The sequence below is a fragment of the Trematomus bernacchii genome, unplaced genomic scaffold, assembly GCF_902827165.1.
Source record: "Trematomus bernacchii unplaced genomic scaffold, fTreBer1.1, whole genome shotgun sequence".
Lineage (NCBI taxonomy): Eukaryota > Metazoa > Chordata > Actinopteri > Perciformes > Nototheniidae > Trematomus > Trematomus bernacchii.
In genome coordinates, this window is record NW_022987615.1 from 1098445 (window position 1) to 1121185 (window position 22741).

Here is a 22741-nt window from a genome sequence, read left to right on the forward strand (position 1 = left end):
ACAAGCTGATCTTCAAATTCTTCAAAAGCACTGGTCTGAGGACAAGGATTTAATAAATCAACAGTAGGTGGCGATATATGCTCCAAGTGGAAGCGATTTCTTACCGGAAGTCATGTGACCTCTAGCCCGGATGTTTACAATGTTTGTGAGAGAGTAAAAAGGCGCGAAAATGTGTAAATGCCGGTCTAGGCGAATACGTTTTCACGCTGTTTCATAATTGTACCAAGAAGGAAATAAACATGATTGTGAACATCAGTTCCATGCGTAACGTTCTTTCAAGACAAAGTTACAGTGTGTGTACCTTTGCGTTTGGTTGCTGGTAAGGGAGACGAGCAAGCGCTTTGATCTTCAAGGCAAAGCTTGCTTGTTTCCAATCCCGAGAGTTGATGATTTTCCTCGCCTGAAACACACGATTAGTTCCATGAGTTAGTGAAGCAAATTACAGAAACACTGCACAGTTATTCACAAATCAAAACGTTTTCATAGCGGCCGAGAATATCTAGCTAGCTAGATGTTATTAGCCAGCTCGGGGCCAGTGTTAGCTAGTTCAGCCTAGCATGGCTAGCTTGATCTACTGAGCAAATAAAAGTACATCCGAGACCATTATTGTGCAGATTAAAACCCCAGTGCATGTAGTTGCTTTTACCTTCGTCGTGGTCGCCCTCTAAATCCGCCGTTGGAGCGGCCTCCAATACCATACTGCCCGAATCAAGGCTCGATGCTGTACCGGAGAATGAAGGTCTGTGGCTTAGCAAAGCATCCAAGCGGTCGTACCATTTACTGGTCTTCCGGTCGTTACCACTTTTATTATTCCAGTCTTTTTTTGTAGTCCTGCCGGAGTTTCTTTATTTTTAGCCGGCATGCCATGGCGCTGTGCAAGATTCCCATCTCAAGCAACTTCTTCGAACAACGGTGCGCTGGGTTTTTGTAGCGAGGAAAAACAATGGCGGCTCTACAAAACATTTTCACAGTTGTACGGGGCGTGGTTTGCAATTCGCCCAGCCAATCAGCACTGGGGCACTTTTCACCCACAGGAAAGTACGATCTCTCAGCGGGCTCTAAAAATGGGGGTAAAAGTTCCCGAGATTAAGTACGATTTTTGGTGTGAACGCGACATAAGGGGTACTAACGGAACTAAACGCGAAAAGTACGGTGAAAAGTACTCCGGTGTGAACGCGGCTATTAACAGTTTTATGATATCACTGCTGCCCCGTCTAAGACACGAGTGGATCTGACTTTAATTACATTTGACTCTAGTGTTTCGTCAACTTAATGTGTTGCTTAAAATAATACTTCTGCATACAGTATGTGACACTGTGAGTGTTGCACGCCAGATACGGCTCAAGAAGCTGACTCAGATAAGGAAATATATGATACATTATGATGTGATATCATGTGATATGAATGATAATGGGACACATCGCCGTCTGCACTCACAGTGCCGTGGACTGTAGGCTACGTAATGTTACTCTGATCCGGTTACTTATGTTGTGGCAGATATGTAAGTAAGTTTTCTTAACGCTAATGTTATAATAGTCAGATTGCTCTGAAGATGGGAGGGGATATTCTATTAATTTTCACGTTCACACAGTCGGTGATTTTGGCCGGCCGTCTTTCCTGCAACGGCAGTTTAAACTGTATTTCCTTTCTCCTCCTGTCATATGAATTGATCGCTTTAAACTCCGCACACTGAGCTCTGATTGGTCAGCAGGCAGTGCTTTTATCCTGGAACCTATCCTGCTCCGGAGGCTAGCCGTTCAGAATAAGTTATCGAGCCTGCTAAAAAGTGAACCAGCTTCGTAGGACCGGAAACCCCTGAAGTTAGCTTGCTAAACGAAAATCTTGCGTTTTCGCTTAGCCGGCTGACTTCAGGGAAAACTCGGGCTTTCCGGTCCTACGACGCTGGTTCTGTTTTTAGCGGGCTAGATCTCCATGGTAACTTATGCTGAGCGGCTAACCTCCTCGGGAGGAGGTTAGGTTGCAGGCTAAGAGATCAACTCAGTGAAAGCACCGCCTGCTGACCAATCAGAGCTCCGTGTGCAGAGTTTAAAGCGATCAAGTCATATTACAGGATAGAGGAAATACAGAAAAACTGCCGTTGCAGGAAAGACGTCCGGCCAAAATCAACTGACTGTGTGAACGTGAAAATTAATAGAATATCCCCTCCCATCTTCAGAGCAATCTGACTATTATAATATTAGCGTTAAGAAAGCTTACTTAAATATCTGCCACGACATAAGTAACCGGATCAAAGTAACATTAAGTACAGTCCGCGGCACTGTGAGTGCAGACGTCGATGTGTCCCATTATCATTCATATCATATCACATCATAATGTATCATATATTTCCTTATTTGAGTCAGCTTCTTGAGCCGTATCTGGCCGTGCAACATTCACAGTGTCACATACTGTATGCAGAAGTATTATTTTAAGCAACACATTAAGTTGACGAAACACTCGAGTCAAATGTAATTAAAGTCAGATCCACTCGTGCCTTGGATGGGGCAGTGATATCATAAACCTGTTAATGTACGCATTCAAACACTTTTTCTTTTACCAGATGTATTCACCTTGCAGGTGCAGCTATGTGGCTTTTATCCTGGATAAAGTGTTTAAGTCATGGATGTTTAAAGTTTAACTTCTTCATATTTGACTAATATTAAAGTTCACTTTTCATTCAGGAAGTATGACGCTGCGCTGTCAGTACGCTTGTCCATGTTTGAGATTGGTCGAATGCTCCAAATACCACCCCTCTCATGTGAATGCGCACCTAACTAGATAGGACACGGCTGGCTTGAGCGATCCACATGAACAGGTACCAACAGCTTCCGATAGAGTAGCATCCAACCGAGCTTTAAAAACATTTAGTGGCACCAGATTGCTCAGTTTCCATTTCAATTGCAGACTATTCTAGGACAGTGGAGCTGCGCATCTAAATGCTATCTTCCCTAAGACAGTCCTAGCAGTTGGCACATTTAATAAAACCACAGCATGCGATCTCAGGCAGTAGCCACTTACAATTCGCCGTGAGATCAAGGATCAGTTAATAATTGAACTCTAGATAATAATGCACCTCCCTCCCTCTGTGTGTGTGTGTGTGTGTGTGTGTGTGTGTGTGTGTGTGTGTGTGTGTGTGTGTGTGTGTACTAGAGAACAAGGAAGTGTGAAGAAACTTTAAATGAATTGACAGAAAGTGTAAGATAACTTCACGTTTTATTTGTTATGTGACTTCCTTCCTCTTCACCAATAAACTGATAATGAGCATTTATATGTAGTGTATGACATACAATGAGACACCTGTGTGTGTTTTCAGACAGCATAGAGATAGATATACAAGATACAAGCAGAAAAGTGCTTTACAATGTTGAGATACTTTACCTGAGTATTTCCATTGTATGCTGCTTTGTTCTTCTACTCCTTTACAGTTCAGAGGTAAACAGTGTACTTTTACTCCACTACATGTATTGAATACCTTTAGTTACTTTACAGATCTGGATGAATGATGTGAAATATAATCAAGTGTTAAATCAGACTTTAGTTCCACCTGGAGTAAATCCACAAGCTCCCCTGCAGTATACAAAGTCATTCAAACTAGCTGCACCTTTACCAGCTTTGAGAACACTTTCATGATCAATCATTATAAAACATATCATATATATTATTCTGAAATATTCTGCACAATGACTACTTTTACTTTTGGTACTTATATACTATATTTTGATGATAATCCTTTTTATATTTACTTGAGTAACATTTTGAATTCAGGATTTTTACTTTAACAGAGTATTCCTACACTCTGGTACTTCTACTTTTACTCAAGTACAAGATCTGAGTATTTCTACTTTTACTCAATCTGTACTTCTCGCACCTGTGTATTCCTCTTCAGGACCGAAAAGGCACATGGATGTTTGTGATTAAATGCAGAAACTGATGTAACACCGACCTCTAGTGGTTAAGGTGATTACAAGTACATTTACTCAAGTACTGCACATCAAAAACATTTAAATATAATATACTTTTTATCTATACGTTAATCTGTCTAGATTGGACAAGGTTTCTATACTGACTGCAAACAGTCTGAATTTGAACATGCAAAAGCTCTTGGGAAATCTGTTGAGCGAGCTAAAAAACAGTACGACAAAAACATTTGTCAAACCCAACACAAAGTGAGAGATGCAGTCTGGCACCTGATTAAAGGCACCAAAAGGGTTAAAAACAAGGTACGAAAGTTTCTGCCATCCTACGAGGGTCCTTACTTCATTGTAGGCATGTTGGATGACCTGATCTATAGACTCAAAAAGAGCCCCAGTGCCAAATAGTTGTCCACCATGACAAGCTCAAGCCTTACTATTCCAGGACCCCATTAGACAACAGCTGGGTGTTCAAAGGCACAGACGCCTGGGCACCTGTCCTCAAACTCATCTGACGCAGTCATCGGGCCTCTCCACCTGTGGGACCCCCCATCAGACGCAGAGGATCCAGCTGTGGAGGCCCTCGAGGACCCAGGTTCTTCACCGCCAGTTACGCCGAGCAGCAGCTGGCTTCATGACAGACTTCCTCGGACTCAGCGCCCTTCCAGGGCCCCGGCCAGGGCCCCGGCCAGTGGTCCACTACTGACTTCCACCCCTCTACAGAGACCCCAGCGACTCCGCAGAGCTCCTGACATGTTAGGTGACTGGGTCAGTCACTAATGGCGCATTTCCACCACACGGTCGGCCTCGGCCTCGCTCGGTACTGCTAGGCCGCGTTGGGCCTTGTTAGGGCCGGCTCACTTCATGCTGCGCTTCCATTACAGTTTAGGAACTGGGGTAGTTACTATAGTAACGCAGTGTAGGCGGAGCCGTGACGTCATCTTCAATGAGAACCCCAGAAAAACAACACAGCCGTTAGCTGTTAGCACTCAAGCTCACAGCTCCTCATCTCTGTTCAGAAACTAGACAAAAGTTAAACAAGTACAAACCACAGACTGCCTGTGTCATGGCGAATACAGTCGCTGGTTTATTTATGTCTGTATAGGCCGTTGTTGTGAGTGTGGACGGTCGGAGCATATATTGCGTTAGCTTAGCCAATCTCCATCTAGAAAACACGCATTTTAATGGTTTTTCGCCTGCCGTCTGTCTGCAAACTTGTCAAAGCATTAATTCATGGTTTTTACTAACCGGTATCAGTATGTTGTTACTTCGGCATCATTTTGAAACGTGTATTACAATTAAATCACGGTCAAATATGTTCATCTTGTTGTAGTTGTAGCCCCCTTGCCAGCGATTCTCTCTCTAGTTTAGCAAACTCAGCCCGACTCAGCCCTGTTTGTTGGCCCCGATAGAACCACAATTTTGTCGGGCCAGAAAAGAGGTGAAAAAGTACCCCCGGGCCGGAACTAGGCCTAGTGGAAGCGCAACCAAAAACGGGCCCGGCACGACACGGCACGCTTAAACCGCGCTCCGCGCCATGGTGGAAATGCCCCATAAGAGTTGTTAAAGTTTAACCTGAGTCAGGGTGTCAGCAGGTTTGTTCCTAAATCAGTGAAAAAAGAAGAAGAAAAAAAGAGTTCCAGAGTAATTATATGCTCTTAAGCTAAAGTTATTTACTTATATTGTTATACATCCACAGTTTGTGGTTCTATTTCATTTAGTTGCCTGTGGTAATGAGTAATGTGGATACTGTTTTACTGCTTTGACACTTGATGTAGGACAGGGGTATTCAACTGAAATTCAAAGAGGTCCAGTTAGAGAAAATCTCCCCATGCAAAGGTCCGGAACATCAAAATGTCTAAGTTGCTTTATGAATTAGTGTGATATATATTGAAGTAACTGTAGCTGTATCAACGTCTGCATGTAATCAACAACTGACTGCCAATCAAATAAAGAAAGTACAATTCAAAAACAACAATATTTATTGTCAATTAACATTGAACTATACAGATATACAGTAAAATACTGTGGATATGTGTAATGTTCCTCTCTGGCTGCATTTAAAAATAAAATAGGAGAGAATAAATAAAATAGCTTTTGAAAATATGTGCATCTTAAAAGTGCTTAATTTTAGATAAATAAAATAAAGTGTAGCAGCAGCTTGAGTTTCCCTTTTTCTTTGTTAACCGTTTCACATCATGACCTAACAGTTTCAGCCGATTATAGAACAATATCAGTCTTTACACATCATAACAATTGAACAGTTTTAAAGTTTCTCTTTCTTTCCCTCTTATATTGCAGTCCCTCACTCACTTTTTTTTAATTCAGTGCGAGAATTGAGCTCGAGCTTGTCCTGCCAGGAGTTTAAATCTGGGCTGAAATGGTGTCAGGGCCATTCTCATACACATGCAGGCAGGGGCGGACTGGGACTAAAATTCAGCCCTGGAATCTGACCCAGACCAGCCACATTCGGGGGGTGGGAGCGGTGGCATCAGAATTTTTTTTACAATAGCCTACTATTTATGCAGTTCAAGTCAGGGGCGGCGGGTACTGTAGGCTAGGGAAGGCTAAGCCTTAAATAATTGTGTCACTGCATCCTGGTAAAATAAAAATATAATGTATAATGTTTGTGTCTTTGACATTAGCGCTGCTATGCAGCCACCTGTGCCCCGTACTACGAAGCCAGTTCAACAGACCCTGGATATGTTTGAGTTATCTTAACTAACCCTAACAAACGAGATCTCGCTAAGTGGTCCTACGACGCTGGTTATCAACTCGGTAAATCAAGCCAGGGTTTCCCTCTCCAGCTGAGAGCACGTGAAAGGGGCGGGGTTAGCTACATTTGACCGTCACAAACAGGGACAAGTGTACTGACAGCACAGCATCATACTTCATTAATGAAAAGTAAACTAATATTAGACAAATATGAACTTTAAACATCCATGACTTAAACATATAATCCAGGATACAAGCCACATAGTTGCACCTGCAAGGTGAATATATAACAACTGGTTAAAAAATAAATAAACTAGGCTACCGAGTGTTTGAATGCGTACAACAGTTTTATGATATCACTGCCCCATAAGACACGAGTGGATCTGACTTTAATTACATTTGAGTCAACCTAATGTGTTGCTTAAAATAATACTTCTGCATACAGTATATGTGACAATGTAAGTGTTGCACGGCCAGATACGGCTCAAGAAGCTGACTCAGATAAGGAAATATTGTGATATTATATGATCGATGATCTGATTGATGATGTGATATGAATGATAAGTGCGACATGTCGGCGTCTTCTCTGCATAGGCTACGGCAGTTTAAACTGTATTTCCTTTATTCTGTAATATGACTTGATAGATTTAAACTTCGCACACTGAACTCTAATTGGTCAGCAGGCGGTGCTTTCACTGAGTTGATCTCTTTTCTATATACGCCGGAGGCGGGCAGCGTCAGGTAAAAAAAAGTTATTTAGCCTTCCCAAACCTGAGCTTCAAGCGCCGCCTGGTTTAAGGGATAATTCTCACCTAAAGAGGGCGGACACTCCTCAGATGTCTTAAACACATGGGACATCGTAAAACAGTAAACACACAAACATACAGTACTATTTGTTATTAGTTATTAGAAATCAGCTGTTTATTAGGCTGCATTTATGCAGTTCAAGGGATAATTCTCACCCACCTCTTGCTCTTGCCCTGCTCTTGTATCTGGTTCTTCCACCAGCTCAACTCTGTCCCTCATCATGAACGCAGGAGGCTGGCTGTATATCTGAACTCGCGCCCTCATCATTCTCTTCATCATCTTGCACTTGTTCTAAGCTGCTGATGATAGTGCTTGTGGCAGCGCTGCTGCCAAAAAGGTCTGTCAATTTGCGACATTTATATGCTTCACCTGCGAGTGACTTCACCATTTTTCCTCTTGCCTTCTCGCCCCCACCGTTTTCTTTGATTTGTATCTATGTTTTTCATTCTCCCTGTCTCTGCGTCTAATCCCTTCTCTTCGTGTGGCCGGTCTTTTTTCTTCTTCGTGTGTGATTATTTGACAAATAAGAACCACACAACTGCATTAGCGGCCGCTGTCGCCCTCTGTCGGCCGTCAGCGCAACTTAAAAGATGACGTTAAATAAAACAATTTTAAAGGGCCGGCCGGCCGTCAACGGCCCTTGACGACCGGCCGTTCTGTGGTTCTCCAGATTCTACAGATGGCCAGTCCGCCCCTGCATGCAGGTGCTCATTGGTTAGCCTCGGTTAGCCTGCCCTGGAACGATATTTAGTTTTAATTTTGATCCTGGTGGACTGATCATATTGGGCTCTGAGACTGCTTATTTTTTGTGACCTCAGTTCTGACTTGAGAGGGAATGTTTGGTCAAACACTTTGTGTTTTGTCTCATAGTGGCGTTTTGGCACTTTTAATGAGCGCCACGGTCTCTGAACAAATGAGACACACTGGCTCTGTGCTCCCAGCAGTGGGCAGGATGAACATGAATGAGTCCACTCAGGGTTAAAAGCTCTGTTCTCACTGTCCACTTTCCTCTTCTTGGAGAGCGCCATGTGTAATTATTTGTCTCTCCCTGTCTGCTGCTAACACGCCTGTTCACTCTCCTCTCCGCTTCTCTCCGCTTCTCTCCCTGTATTGTATGAGGTGTGAATGTATGAGGTGTGATTTGTGCCAAAGAGCGAACTCACTGAGCAGACAATCGTGTCGGTCGTCGCCTACCATGCCGTGATCTATGCCGTGAGAGAAGTAACGTGACACTCTCGTCGCCACCCATCTCGTCTGAGAAGCTACGTGACGTCTGCGTCTGAAGTTACTTTACTTAGTTATCACCAAATAACCCAGTAATGTTACAGCTACGTTGCTGTTCAAGCTAGAATATATTTCAATATAGTTTTGGTATTAAAATAATGTTACACCTCTTGTATGCCCTGAATGCAAAAAACAACCACAGACAAGAATATATATTTTTAATTATCAAAATGATAACAAAGGCTGAAAAAACAGGAGAAGCCTGTCTTCCTTTGGTCTCCAGGAGAAAACTGTATATCACCAAGTTTTCATATAGTTTTGTGTGTGAAATAGATCGCTGCAGTGAACACGACTTTATGTATTTGTTTATGGTTTATTTGATTTGGAGGGATGCAGTATACGGGTCATTCCAGAATTGGAGGACAATTTAGACACCAACATTTTTGAAAAATGAACCTTTCATTTTATTATTTTTTGTTATGTATTTAGGAAAAACAGATAATAAACCATCAAAAAAAGTGATTTGCCCAGCTAAGGTATCAAATGTATATTTTCCAATGAAGAATTAACCCTGTTACTCTAATTATAGTAACAGGGTTGCAAGTAACAGGGTTGAAAATCAATGCTAATTTTAGCTTTTACCTCAGGAATTAATGCTAGCTGCACAATGTAATGCTATTGTCAAGGAATGGACACACTTAGATATTTAACTAAAGAAAGATACATTTGAAATTAATTTGTTTTAGTCTCATAATTTGAGTAACAGGGTTGCGTTGTATGAGTGCCACACTCCTTCAAGAGTGACAAGATTGGAAATATATTACAAATAAAAGAGAGGACTTAGTTTTGGTCTACCCATGGTAGTAGCACATGGCTTGCTGATGTCCTTTCCACTGTGTCATGCGACAAACAGTTTTTTCACTTCCTCTGCCAAGCTAAAAAGGTTTCGGTAACAGGGTTGCGCGCATGTTGAGGGACACACCTTCTGTGCAAAATTACTGTTATTTAAAATGTGTTTATGATTTAACAAATTGATTTTACCATTACAAGACACATATATCAATAGAATAATACCAAAAAAGTAAATAAAAACCCTATTTTAAATGTTATATTTGACATGCAAGTTGGTCACCAAGAAGCTGGGACAAGAGAAAAGGGCAATTTTAGGGGGTGTTCGAGAGCTATTTGATATTTTAAATAATATTTTGAAACCACTTTTTCTACAACTTTATATGCATCTTGTCTCAATACAAGTATATTTAACACAACAAGTGCATGTCTTAGCTTTTTGGGCATGGATTATTAGATTTTTTATATGGGGGACATGAAATGTCCTCCAATTCTGGAATGAGAAGTTCAGAGAAGAGGCAACCCCTATATATTGTTTATTTTATTTCATTTCATTTTGGCACCATGGCAGAGGCAAATATAGAGTTAATGTGCGGAGATTATAATGTCCCGTTTACTAAAATATGTATTGTTTTATGATGTTTAGTTGACAAAATAGTCACTGTGCTACATTTTGCTGCACTCAAGCATACATCTGAAGACAAGAGTAGTGTCCCCCTTTGGCCACAAGGGGGAGTATATATATATTGTATATATATATATTTTGTATAGATGTTGCAACTATACAGAGCTTTGGCAATACTATATGTAACTGAGGTCATGCTAATAAAGCTATTGAATTGAATTGAGTATACCTTTTAGTGAGCTGTGTTGGAGCAGAACACCTATTGTGGTGGCTGATAGCCACCCCCTCTGCTACGCGCCGTTCGTTGGATGAGGCTGAAATCTCTATTAAAATAAAGAAAGGAATTGAAAACACCGGAATCAAAAGTTATCACAAATTATCTAAGTTTACTTCTGGTAGGAAACCAAACACATATACAAGTTATACAGAGTACTCCGGACTTCAGGTTTGTGATGCGATGCGGATAAAGGTGTCAGGACCAACCACTCATCAAACAAAAAGAAATTGACTTCAGGTTTGTGATGCGATGCGGACACAGATATCAGGACCAACCAACTCACCAAACCAAAAAGCATTTTTACATACAAAAAACATCAGTATTCATATCCTTATTTTGGGGCGGAGATGGGTTGACTTTTCCCCTCCCCTTTTATTCCAAAGCGAATGAGAGAGTCTGTGAGGAGGAGCTGTCTAAGCTGCTCACCTCCCCCAAGTGTTTTTACTGGCTGGATTCACTTCTGGTCGGGTTCAATAGTTCTGACCAGAACGTCAAATTCCTAAGTTTCACAAGGTCAAAAGTCAACCTTTATCTCCGTCCCAATCTTAACTCCATTCCTTTCCCATGAGGGTTTTTCACATAAACTATCCTTTTTCAGATATTTAAACCTTTCTCCACATATTTAAGGAGGTCTTTAACGACTTTAAAAACAACATCTGTTGTGGAGGGGTGAAAAGGAGCGGTGTATGTGAAACAGAATCTCTGGGTCAGTGAGTTTGAAAGTAAGAATATCATTTCTATATATATGATTACCCAAAACCGTTGTGATTACCTATAACAGTTGTGATTACTTAAAACAGTTCAAACAATACATGTTCACTAAAATACAATTCAAAATAATACATGTTTACTTCAATACAGTGTAGAATCATATCTTTTTACTTCAATCCCTCTTTTGATCTCACCTCACGAGATCAACATATAGCATTTGAAACATTACCACTGTCAATTTTTTCCTTACTGTGTCTGTCCCAACATTTATATAAACCCATCAGAAGCTGGGATATAGAGCACTTTAAACCTTTAGGAACAGTCCACAACAACAACTTCTTATGACAGTGGAGGGAGAATAAAATATGTCTAAAAAGCAAAGTCCTTGTCAGCTGAGTCATCTTACCCTTCCCCCTCCGACGCATAGGCCAACAAGTGCATTCGGTACGAAGGGGAAAGGGCACTTTTCCCTCAATGGTGGAACTGATGAGTCTAACACACAATGAGCGGATACAAGGCACACAACAACAACCACATGTCACTAAAATGGCAATACAAGTAGCCACAGAAATTAGAAAAGACATTATTAAACTTTTCCCTCTTTTGGTAACACATAGTTCTGTAGAATAAAAAATACAAATCCCTTAAATTATGGGATATAAAAATAAAGTTGAAAGTTCCTCCAAAAAATGGATTGTTCAGACAAAGTTCCACACCGGCTATATCAACCTGTTTCAGCGGGAAATGGAGTTCCCTGTGCCGTCTTGGTTTGCCATGTCTTCGTCCCCCCAGCCCGCTGACGGCGGCTTCTGGGGTGCTTTTTAGAGAGATGTGGCCGGATTGTCCTCCCCCGGCCCGCTGATGGCGGCCTCCGGGTCGATGCTGGAGAGATGTCCCGATCCTCCTCCTCCGGCCCGCTGATGGCGGCTTCCGGGTCGACTGCTGGAGAGATGTCCTCCCGATCCTCCTCCTCTGGTCCGCTGATGGCACCTCCTGGGTCGACTGCCTTGACGAGAGCCAGATCTGTCCTGATGTCATCTAGGGTCCTCGCGACGAGGGCCAAATCTGTCCTGATGTCGTCTAGGGTCCTCGCAGGTGTTTTTCCTGACCGCACACTGGCTCCAGTGGTACCAGTTGTCTCCCTTTCCATCTAGGCGGACGGCATGGGAGGTCCCCTTCAACCAGACGTAATCTGCTGTGTTGGCCTTGTGTTACTCGGGTCCCCCTTTGGCATCAGCAACCTGTGTGGAGAAGTCTCATACCAAGCCCTTAAGTTGCTGGAAATATGGTTTTGAACTCATCTCTTCTACTTCTTTAGTGTTTATTGGCGGCACCAACTAGACTGGAGTGTGAACAAGAGACTATGCAGAAAACAATAAACAAAAAATAAAATAAAAAATAAAAAATAGAACAAAAATAAAACAAAAAAAGGAACAAACTAACAAAACAAAAAATAACCAAAACTAGATTATTTTAAATGTATCAATTTCTCTTAAAAGCAACAAACAAAACAAAACAAAACAAAAATAACCAAAGCTAGTATTTTAAATTGATAAATTTCTCTTAAAAACGTAATAATCTCACACTTATTGTCTGATGTATATCCTATCCCTTTTCCCCCTTTTTCTGAAATAGAACGCCGTTAACGATGTTCTTATTTTCAGAAATATCGAGCCTTATACATCAGTTATTTAATATCAGCTATATATTATATATTATTATTACTTATATATCAGGCATTAAATGTCAGCCTTCTTCCATGATTGACCTCGTTTATATTATCTGACTTATGTTGATACGTGTTCGTTTGTATTTATTTAATATACTGGGCAATTATTGCTTTAATTCTAAATGTTCAATACGTAATTTTTCAGAATGTTGTAGCACTCCCTGTTCGCCACCAGAGGGCAGCAGCTGACCACGAATGAAGTGCCTCTGTCTCTATGTCTTCAGCAAATCTTTCTCCATAGTTGTTTTTACTGGATTTTTCTCTCATTATTACACAGATTTGACTTAAAAAATCACACAGAGCTTATTCCCTTATACAGTCTGTCCGGATTTTTGTACGATGTTTATTACAACAGATAATTGCGGTTTTTAAGCGCGCTTCGACACCCCTCTTTTAGAGATGCGACGCTTACATGGAGTTTAATCTCAAACCACAAAAATCCTTTATCGCCACATTCAGCCTTCCAGACTATGACTTCGTATTGTTTTCACACACATTTTATCTCATACAGTCAGGCAAATTTTTATTGTGCGATGTATATTTCAACAGATAGCGTGACTTCCTGAAGCAAGCTTCTACAACCTCCTCATGGTGATTGCGGCTTCAGGCTCGGAGTCGAAACTCAGTCAACAAAATCTCTTTATCGTCACGTTTAATGAGCCTGATTAACCCCACAGCAGTTTTGTGATGAGATTCGGTCGTTCCAAATAATTAGTTGGAGGTCGCGTCTCTCTCCTCCTCACCCACCATATAACAATTACAGCCATTTTATACATTTAAAGCACCACGAAAGGTAACCGCATTAATCAATCTTATCATGATCTGCGGGGAATTTAACCCATCTGTTTTTTACACCTTTGCAGCCTTTAATAGAAGCACTGCAAGCAAACCGTATTAATCAATGTTATTTTGACTTACGGGGAATTTAACCCATACATCTTTTACAGCGTTGCAGCGTTCGTAGTTAGTGAGTGAAGGGCCGGGACTGACCTACCCGCCTCTCTCAAACACTATTTTTTTTGCTCTAGGTCCAGGACTGAATACCCTTCTCTAAGCACTTCCCCAATATCCCCAACTAGAATATGTATTGTATTTCCCACCGTGACTAAGAACACTGAGAACGCTGCTGACAACATTTTTTAGTATAATCAATCACAGATTTTTGATAGTCAAAACAGGTGTCTGCTCACCTTTTGTATATTGCCATGGTCTTAGTTGTCACCAGTATCTCTGTGTCCTCCCCCTGGACTGGATTCCGTCCCCTGGCTATCGGTGTCCCTTTCTAGAGATAAGCACTCATCACGTCGGCAGGTCACCACTTGTTGGAGCAGAACACCTATTGTGGTGGCTGATAGCCACCCCCTCTGCTACGCGCCGTTCGTTGGATGAGGCTGAAATCTCTATTAAAATAAAGAAAGGAATTGAAAACACCGGAATCAAAAGTTATCACAAATTATCTAAGTTTACTTCTGGTAGGAAACCAAACACATATACAAGTTATACAGAGTACTCCGGACTTCAGGTTTGTGATGCGATGCGGATAAAGGTGTCAGGACCAACCAACTCATCAAACAAAAAGAAATTGACTTCAGGTTTGTGATGCGATGCGGACACAGATATCAGGACCAACCAACTCACCAAACCAAAAAGCATTTTTACATACAAAAAACATCAGTATTCATATCCTTATTTTGGGGCGGAGATGGGTTGACTTTTCCCCTCCCCTTTTATTCCAAAGCGAATGAGAGAGTCTGTGAGGAGGAGCTGTCTAAGCTGCTCACCTCCCCCAAGTGTTTTTACTGGCTGGATTCACTTCTGGTCGGGTTCAATAGTTCTGACCAGAACGTCAAATTCCTAAGTTTCACAAGGTCAAAAGTCAACCTTTATCTCCGTCCCAATCTTAACTCCATTCCTTTCCCATGAGAGTTTTTCACATAAACTATCCTTTTTCAGACATTTAAACCTTTCTCCACATATTTAAGGAGGTCTTTAACGACTTTAAAAACAACATCTGTTGTGGAGGGGTGAAAAGGAGCGGTGTATGTGAAACAGAATCTCTGGGTCAGTGAGTTTGAAAGTAAGAATATCATTTCTATATATATGATTACCCAAAACCGTTGTGATTACCTATAACAGTTGTGATTACTTAAAACAGTTCAAACAATACATGTTCACTAAAATACAATTCAAAATAATACATGTTTACTTCAATACAGTGTAGAATCATATCTTTTTACTTCAGCTGTCAGGAGGAAACAAAGGTTCGCCAACACATTGCACTTTAATGCTGAGAAAGGCTGTACAAAGACGTGAAACGATGTGCTGCAATGTCTGTGTATTTTTGAAGAATGCCAAGTAAAGGAAGAAAGTAATAACTCGCACTGAGTCTTAATACATTACTTTATTTCTATTATATAGAAACACTATCCAATGATTTATTATGTTTGTGTTACACACACACCATTACTGAATTAATTCTAAAACCAAGAATAACCTACATACAACAATAAGGAGCCCTGGCTCAAGAACGGACAAAACAAGGACACCACACATGATTATTTTCCAATTACAGTATATTTATTTAAAGAGAGTAACTCAATTGTGATATCAGTTTAATCAGTAATGTGTGTAGTGTACGGGTGTGTGATGTGTCAGCAGGGCCGGACTGGGACCATAGGTCAGGCCGGGAATTATACACCCAGCCAGGCCACTACCAGTTTTGGGGGCGTTTTGCTGGATGTATCGTCAATATTTACAACGTTGCTGCCCGTAGTGATAGCCCTACAGTTTAAATCTACTACTTAAATAGAAACATATGGACATAGGATATTGTTAAAAAAAGTGTGCATATGTATTTGGGAACCTTTCCATGTGAACATGTTTTATTTGGGGGTGGACCTCAAATGGATTAAACTCTGATCAATAACTATAGTAACTTATTGAGAGAACATGAACATAGCTTGCTTATACTGTTGTCATTACATTTCCTTTGTTTTGTTCAGTGTTTTCATAGACATAGCCTATTGAAACAGTTTCCTCTGTACCTGCCAGTTCTGTCCACTGAGCTCTGCCTGCATCTCTCCCTCAGGGCCATCACCATCAGCATCATCTGATAGTGGAACTGAATAAGGAGAACATGTAATCATTACATTAACAACTATTTATGAAATAACATTATTCAAGAACATATATTATGCAACACTTATTTTATCACTTAGTTGACCCTGTATTTGCATGGCCTAATACCATAATGATTGTCTCCCCTTTAGACAACATAACCATCTCAAGTGATTCACTCACAGTATGAGGGGTTTGTTGCCCCACAGTTAGCTGCAGTCTAACGGTTATATTACATATATTTGCCTTGAGTAACATTAAGGACATGTTTGGGTTTTGTGTAGCCTTATAGTCTCCAGTCACACAGGGCCTGCCACTAACTTAGCATTGGACTGAGAAACTGTTTTGTTGACAGTCGATGTGCACATCAGGCTACAATATAGAAAGAAATGTGGCTCATAATGTTCGCTCACTTACTTTCTGCTTCGTCATTCTATACCATAGGGGGTTCTGAATAAATCAGTGATTTTAGCACATTTCGCTGCCTTTTTTTGCAGGATGGGGGTCCATCCTTCCACAATAATTAACCTTGCCGTCAGTTTCAGTCGGTCCAGTCCACACTAATGTAAACAGCAGCGCGCTGGTCTCGTGAGAAACGGAAAGTGGAACAACAAATCACATCTTCATTATTCTCCTGAAATTTAAATGTGCCCATTCGCTAGTCTGACACATAGACTGTATATATAAAGGTCTGGTCTGACAGGTGCGTGGTTCTCACTGCGCCTCATACCGGTGCAACTTTGAACACCTTCAATATATGCCGCATTAATGGATTTGGCCTGCAGTCACCGCATCTGGGCTGAATTAAACACGTATTATTTTAGTCCTGTGTGTTTATTAGAGGCCATGTCAGCAGGCCACATCACATCATGCCAGTGTTGCGTTCACAAGACATACAAGCCACAAACTGGCAATCGAAACATGCTACAACCTGAGGGACAGTGAATGAGACACATAGACACACCCATACACACCTTGAGGGAGGGAGGGACAGCTGATCGCCGCGCAGCGATCAGCTGTTCCCGAGCAGAGAGAGAGAGCTGCTAGACACAACTCTTATTAATCCCCGTACCGGACAATTGTTATTTGTTCCAAATCGGAATCGGATTTCGGTTCCCGACCCTCATCACATCCCCAGCCACAGCCGTGGTCTTAACCGGTCTTGACATAAAATCTCGAGTCCTATAGGTCCGATACAGAGACAATACGAAACCAAATGCAGTCGATTCCGAGACCAATACCGTTAAAAAGTGGTCTGGAGACCGGTCTCGAGTACAACACCAGCAAATATTCTCATGATTATTAATTATTATTCCCCTCTCTTCTGATACCAATACTGTGCCGATGAGAAAGTGTACCTGTAACACTCTCCAAACTACTGTAGGAGCGGAATCATTCGAAAAATATAATATAGGATAATGCTATACAATGCTAACGGAGGCGAGACGTACGTTATTCACGCGCTTATCCACACGTACGTTATTCACGCGCATATCCACACGTACGTTATCAACACGCATATCTAAGATAGCACTTTCTAAGCTACGCCGCCGCCACGTGAGCGCGTACTTTGAGCGCACCAATGATACGTCGCCTTGACGTCTGACGTCTGACAACGTCGTGACGTCGCCTGTATTGTACGTCAACCCATTCAAAATTGATGGAGGCGTTGGCGCACGTTGACACGTCAGTTCTCCGCTCAGTGAGCTTAGTTATCTGTTCTTTGGCACAAATCACACCTCATAGTATCGCTAATAGGCTACATGCACTAGGGTCTGAGACGTACTTCCGCCTTAGCCGTAATACGGCTCGGCTGCTTCCGGTTTACTTCCGGTCTGCGTAGCTGAGCGGGAGATCGTCCACAAAGGTTTTACTGTTTAAATCTATGGTTTAAATATGAGTCGACGGAAGATTTTCAAAACGGAACATTTGCAAAGACAAGTGAATAACTACTCCGAGCACTGCTGTGTCCCACTTTGTACGGCGTCAGCTAAATTCAACGGCGTCCTAAGTTTCCATGGCTTTCCGACCGAACTCGAGCTGCGAAGACAGTGGCTGGTAAAAATACGGCGCGATAGCTTTACAATATCCTCTCACTCCAAGGTCTGCAGTCGTCACTTCGCTACGGATCAACTAATAGAGCCAAAAACCCTTGATGGCCGTAGGAGGCTTGTGAAAGGTGCTGTACCAACTCTGTTTGAGTGGAATCACTTTACTGCTCAAACACAGCGGGCTAGTGTTTGGGAGAGAAGGGAGCGGCCCACTGAACCAGTCTCTCGGGAGGAGCAGGAAGAGCACATCGATGTCCGTGATTGATTGATTGATTGAAAAGTTTATTAACAGCTTGTATATTGGGTACAGTACAGTACAGCTCAAAACATACAATTGTTAAGGGGATGCAGACCAGAGAAAGACTTTCGTCTTGTTTACATCAGGGTCCCCCATTTCCAATTCATCATATCATTTAAGACATATAAGACATATTTGAACCATAATTACTGCTCAACCCCTGAACCAGCTTCACTGGACATGTCCTCTCAAGCTACAGAAGACAACTCCAAAACAGTGGAGGATCTGCAGAAGCAACTGCAGGAGTTAAGAGTCCAGCGAGAGTTTTGCTTACAGCGGTTTGCTGGCTCCGACGACAACATCCGATTCTTAGGTAATGTTTTGTCTCAATTCTATCCAAGTTTTTGAGATGGGTTAGCTTATAAAGAATCCTGTTTACCTGCCGTGTGACCGCTGACTATATGCATGCAGTGTTGGGATATTTTATTTATTTAATCGTTTATTTGGCAGGGACAATGCACAGTAATGAACACTTAAAACATTAAAATGTATCAAGCGTAACAGTGCCAGATTTAGCTTTGAGCTAATTTCCATCCGCAGTCCCTCACATTAAACATTTAAGAAAATTACATTTTACAAACATGGTAAAAACAAAATACATGATATGCAAAAAGTGCAAAAGAGCAAGAGCAGCATACACAAGTATTTACCACATGGCAGTACAATATAGCAGCTACGACATATAAAGTGTAAGAAAAGATAAAAGTGCTAGATAAAGTGCAAGAGGAGATACCCCTGTGTTAACGGAGAGGACATTTTGACCAAAAGTGGTCCGTCTGTGGTGGAGTTCAGTCTCCTCTGGTTTCTGACCTAGTGCAGCGTCCAGTGTGTTTTTTGTCAACTTAACTGAAGTATAAGTACAAATACTATGGTTTTAAAATACTCCTGAACTGAACATGTAGAATCATAAATCATGTGTTTTCATATATAAAAAGTAACTAGAAACTATGAAGGTTAACTAAATGTGGTGGAGTAAAACATACTAATACTAACAACATACTGATAATACTTTACTACAAGTGGAAATCTTCAAAACCTTACCAAAGTAAAAGTATGTCAATATCCACTGCGTTTCCCCCAGTTGCACACTTAAGAATGAAGAGTAAAAGTAGTCATTGTGTGTAAAATGTTCCCTGTATGTTTTAGATTATTATTACTGCTGCTTTAATGTAGTTGTTACATTTTACTGCTGTAGATTACTATACCTGCACCAAGTGCCTTCTTAATCAGTTTGAATTGTAATGTATTATAGCAAACAAGAGGAAAACATTAGCCCATGTGTTACAGTTAACACGATTGTATTTACTGTCAATTAATGACTGACATGTGTCTTTTGTGTACAGATTCCCGAGCTATAACCACCTGATGGCCTTCTGGTCTTTGATTGAGCCTTCAATTCATAAAATGGTTCGTGTTACAAGAGCGATATCAGCTGCCAAGAGGAATGAAGAAGTGGTTACACACGCACGTCCATCAACGGTAGGCTACGTTTCTTTTAACACACAATCTAAACACAAACTGAAGGGAAAATGTTTCTCCGACATTTCATTGCTTTTGTGTAGGCTAAAAGGCTAAAGTACTCAATCCTTTTTGAATACATCAGAGAACTAAAACAACTTCATGTTTTTCCCATAGTGTGCTACACTCATGACATTAATATAGTAACCTTTTTTTGTTTTTATCTTCCAGACAGCAGCTTCAGCCAATTGACGAGTTCTTTCTTTTTCTATACTTCCTGTCGGTGGGTTTGAAAGAGAGGGACCTTGCAAACCGCTTCAACGTACACCAGTCCACTGTGAGCCGCATCATTGCAACATGGACAAGTTTTCTTACAACTTTATTGGGGTCACAGTGCATCTGGCTTACACCTGCAGAAGTTCAAGCCCACCTCCCAGAGGCATTCAAAGATTTCCCAGACACACAGGTGATCCTGGATTGCACAGAGCTGAGGTGTCAAACACCATCCTCACTCCTCCTCCAAAGTGACATGTATTCTAAATACAAATCTCACTGCACCATGAAAGCCCTGGTTGGCATAGCCCCACATGGCGCAGTGACATTTGTTTCCAGTCTGTATGGTGGTTCTGTCAGCGACAAGGAGATTTTCAAACAATCTGGAATAGCTGCGTTGTTGACTGAAAACATGGCAGTGATGGTAGATAAGGGCTTCCTGATCAGCGATTGCTGCAAATGCAAGGTGTACTGCCCACCTTTTCTGTCACAGCAGAAGCAAATGCCAGCCTATCAGGTGAGGGAGACACAGGCCATTGCCAGACTGAGGGTTCATGTGGAGCGTGTCATTAGGAGGATAAAAGAGAACAAGCTTTTTGATGGTGTCATCCTCCTGTCCCATGCCTACAACATCAACCAACTGTTTGCAGTAGCATGTATGCTGTCAAACTATCAGAACAAAGCACTGGTCAAGAAATGGGTGAAATAAGACAAGATGATGACACCTGTGCAGGTAGCTGTGATTAAGCTGGGTGAGCACACCGTAATCCCGTGTTGCCTAACACACGCTAGTGTTTTGTTTGAATAAATGGTAAATTGCAAATTACAATGTGTTGATGATTTCTTACAAATGCAATGATTTACTATTAATTACAAAAAATCACTTCACTTTATTGTCTTATTAAATACAATTGTATATTTATTTACATATATGAAATGTGACAAACAATATATATCAAAAACAAAATATCAAATACAATATTGAAATCACATTTTGTTGTCATTCAGAACATATGATTGAGGGATTGCCTCCTAAAAAACAGCTGAGCCAGGGTCTAGCAGCTAACTGCTTACAGAGTTAACAATGGCTACAGTGCCCACTACTTTTTTAATGACAGGTACTTCGGCATGTATGTGTAAAAAAAAAAAAAGTCTACTTTTTCTCTGATTGCTCTTTGCACTTCTGGATCTGTGTATATTCTTTGCACCAGGTAGTCCTCCTGTGCCCACACTACAAAGTCACACCACTGCATCCCAGATACAAGAAGTTGACCCTGTACTTGCCAGTAATAGGCATGGCTTTTCTTGAGCTTAGGGGAGCCACATTCCATCTGCACATATTTGCAGTCGACATAATTTGGGACATTGGGACATTTGAATTCAACAAGGCCAAATTGGGGATATTCTGTTGGGTCAAAAACAACTCCATCAGGGGAGGCACCAAGCCAGGGCGTAGAGGGGTGAATGACAAGGCCACAAGGGGAGTAGTTCACGTTTGCCAGTCTACTGTATTCAGCTGCTACTGTGGGCTCCATCTCTGCACCTCTCCTCATTTCTGCAGTCTGCCTTGTACCTTTGAGTATTCGCTCTGCAAGAGAGTTAGCAGAGCTCTCACCTCTGACGTGACAAATCTCTCTAAACCTAGAGGCAGTAACCCTGGGTTTGCGGAGCAGATGCCACTCTGAGCTAGAGCTTTGCTCACGGGTAGCCTCCTCAATTTTGTGAGACATTTCCAAATCAACAGATAAGCTGTTCATATGTAGTTGCTCCTCTTCTGAGCACACCAGCGGTAAATCACATGGCAAGATCACATACCCCTCTATGGGCAAGTGGGGTGTTGGTGGTGTGTCAGTGTGAAGTGTGGTGTACCGAGACGTCAAAGCAGGCATCTGATAGGACAGAACACTGCCCTCCTGCACCATCCCGAAGGCACTTTCCACAAGGGGCTTGTCAGGTCTCATGTTCATTGTGGTCACAAGCGGTCTGTCTTCAATGCTGAATGCTGAGTATGCCTCCGTAACTCTGAACAGGCAGGGATCTGGTAATGGCCCCACCATGCCTCTGTAGAATCCACTCCTACAAAGAATGGCAAAGACAATATAGCACATTAATGTGACAATAAAGGTAAGGAATACAGCACCAGAATAGCATTATGAATTTTAAAAACACAGGAAACACAATATTTCAGCTAAAATTACCTTACTAACTCCAGTCTGCACCATCCTATTTGGTACAGGCTTGGTGAAGACCATGGAGTTGATGGGCCCTGGCTTCACACCCTTAAGGAAAAGACAATTACTGTTAGTTGAGTCACTTTAAAACAAAAACTCTGTGAAAGAAGTATTTGAACCTTCTCTTCACTCACTTTCCTCTCCGCTTGTCTCCCTGTATCGCTAATTATTCTCTTCACTCACTTTCCTCTCCGCTTCTCTCTGCCGCTCTCTCATCTCTTCTTCTGTGTTTCTCTCCCTGTATCGCTCACTCGTCTCTTTCGCCCCCTGTCGGCAGCGGTTAAAATAGAATCGCCCCGTCAAAATTGAAATCCCCTATTAATGTATTGCAGTGGCGAGCCGTGAGCTTTATACCTAGGCCCTCTGACCCCCACCCCTTCCCTCGAAAAATGAAAAAAAAAGAGTTATTACGTCACAGCGTATACTTCAGCGGAATATCAAAACAACGGCCCAGGGTGCAAAACG

General features: G+C 41.6%; 1 protein-coding gene across 1 annotated transcript; it reads right to left on the reverse strand.

Annotated features, from left to right (window-relative positions):
- Positions 1 to 20993: 20993 nt before the first annotated feature.
- LOC117483834 lies at positions 20994 to 22316 on the reverse strand. The gene is made up of 2 exons (XM_034132169.1): positions 22253 to 22316; positions 20994 to 22121 (listed from the first exon to the last, which is right to left on the reverse strand). Exon 2 carries the CDS (start codon positions 22100 to 22102, stop codon positions 21146 to 21148), a length of 957 nt encoding a protein of 318 aa, XP_033988060.1. The 5' UTR covers positions 22103 to 22121; positions 22253 to 22316; the 3' UTR covers positions 20994 to 21145.
- Between the last annotated feature and the right edge of the window lie 425 nt (positions 22317 to 22741).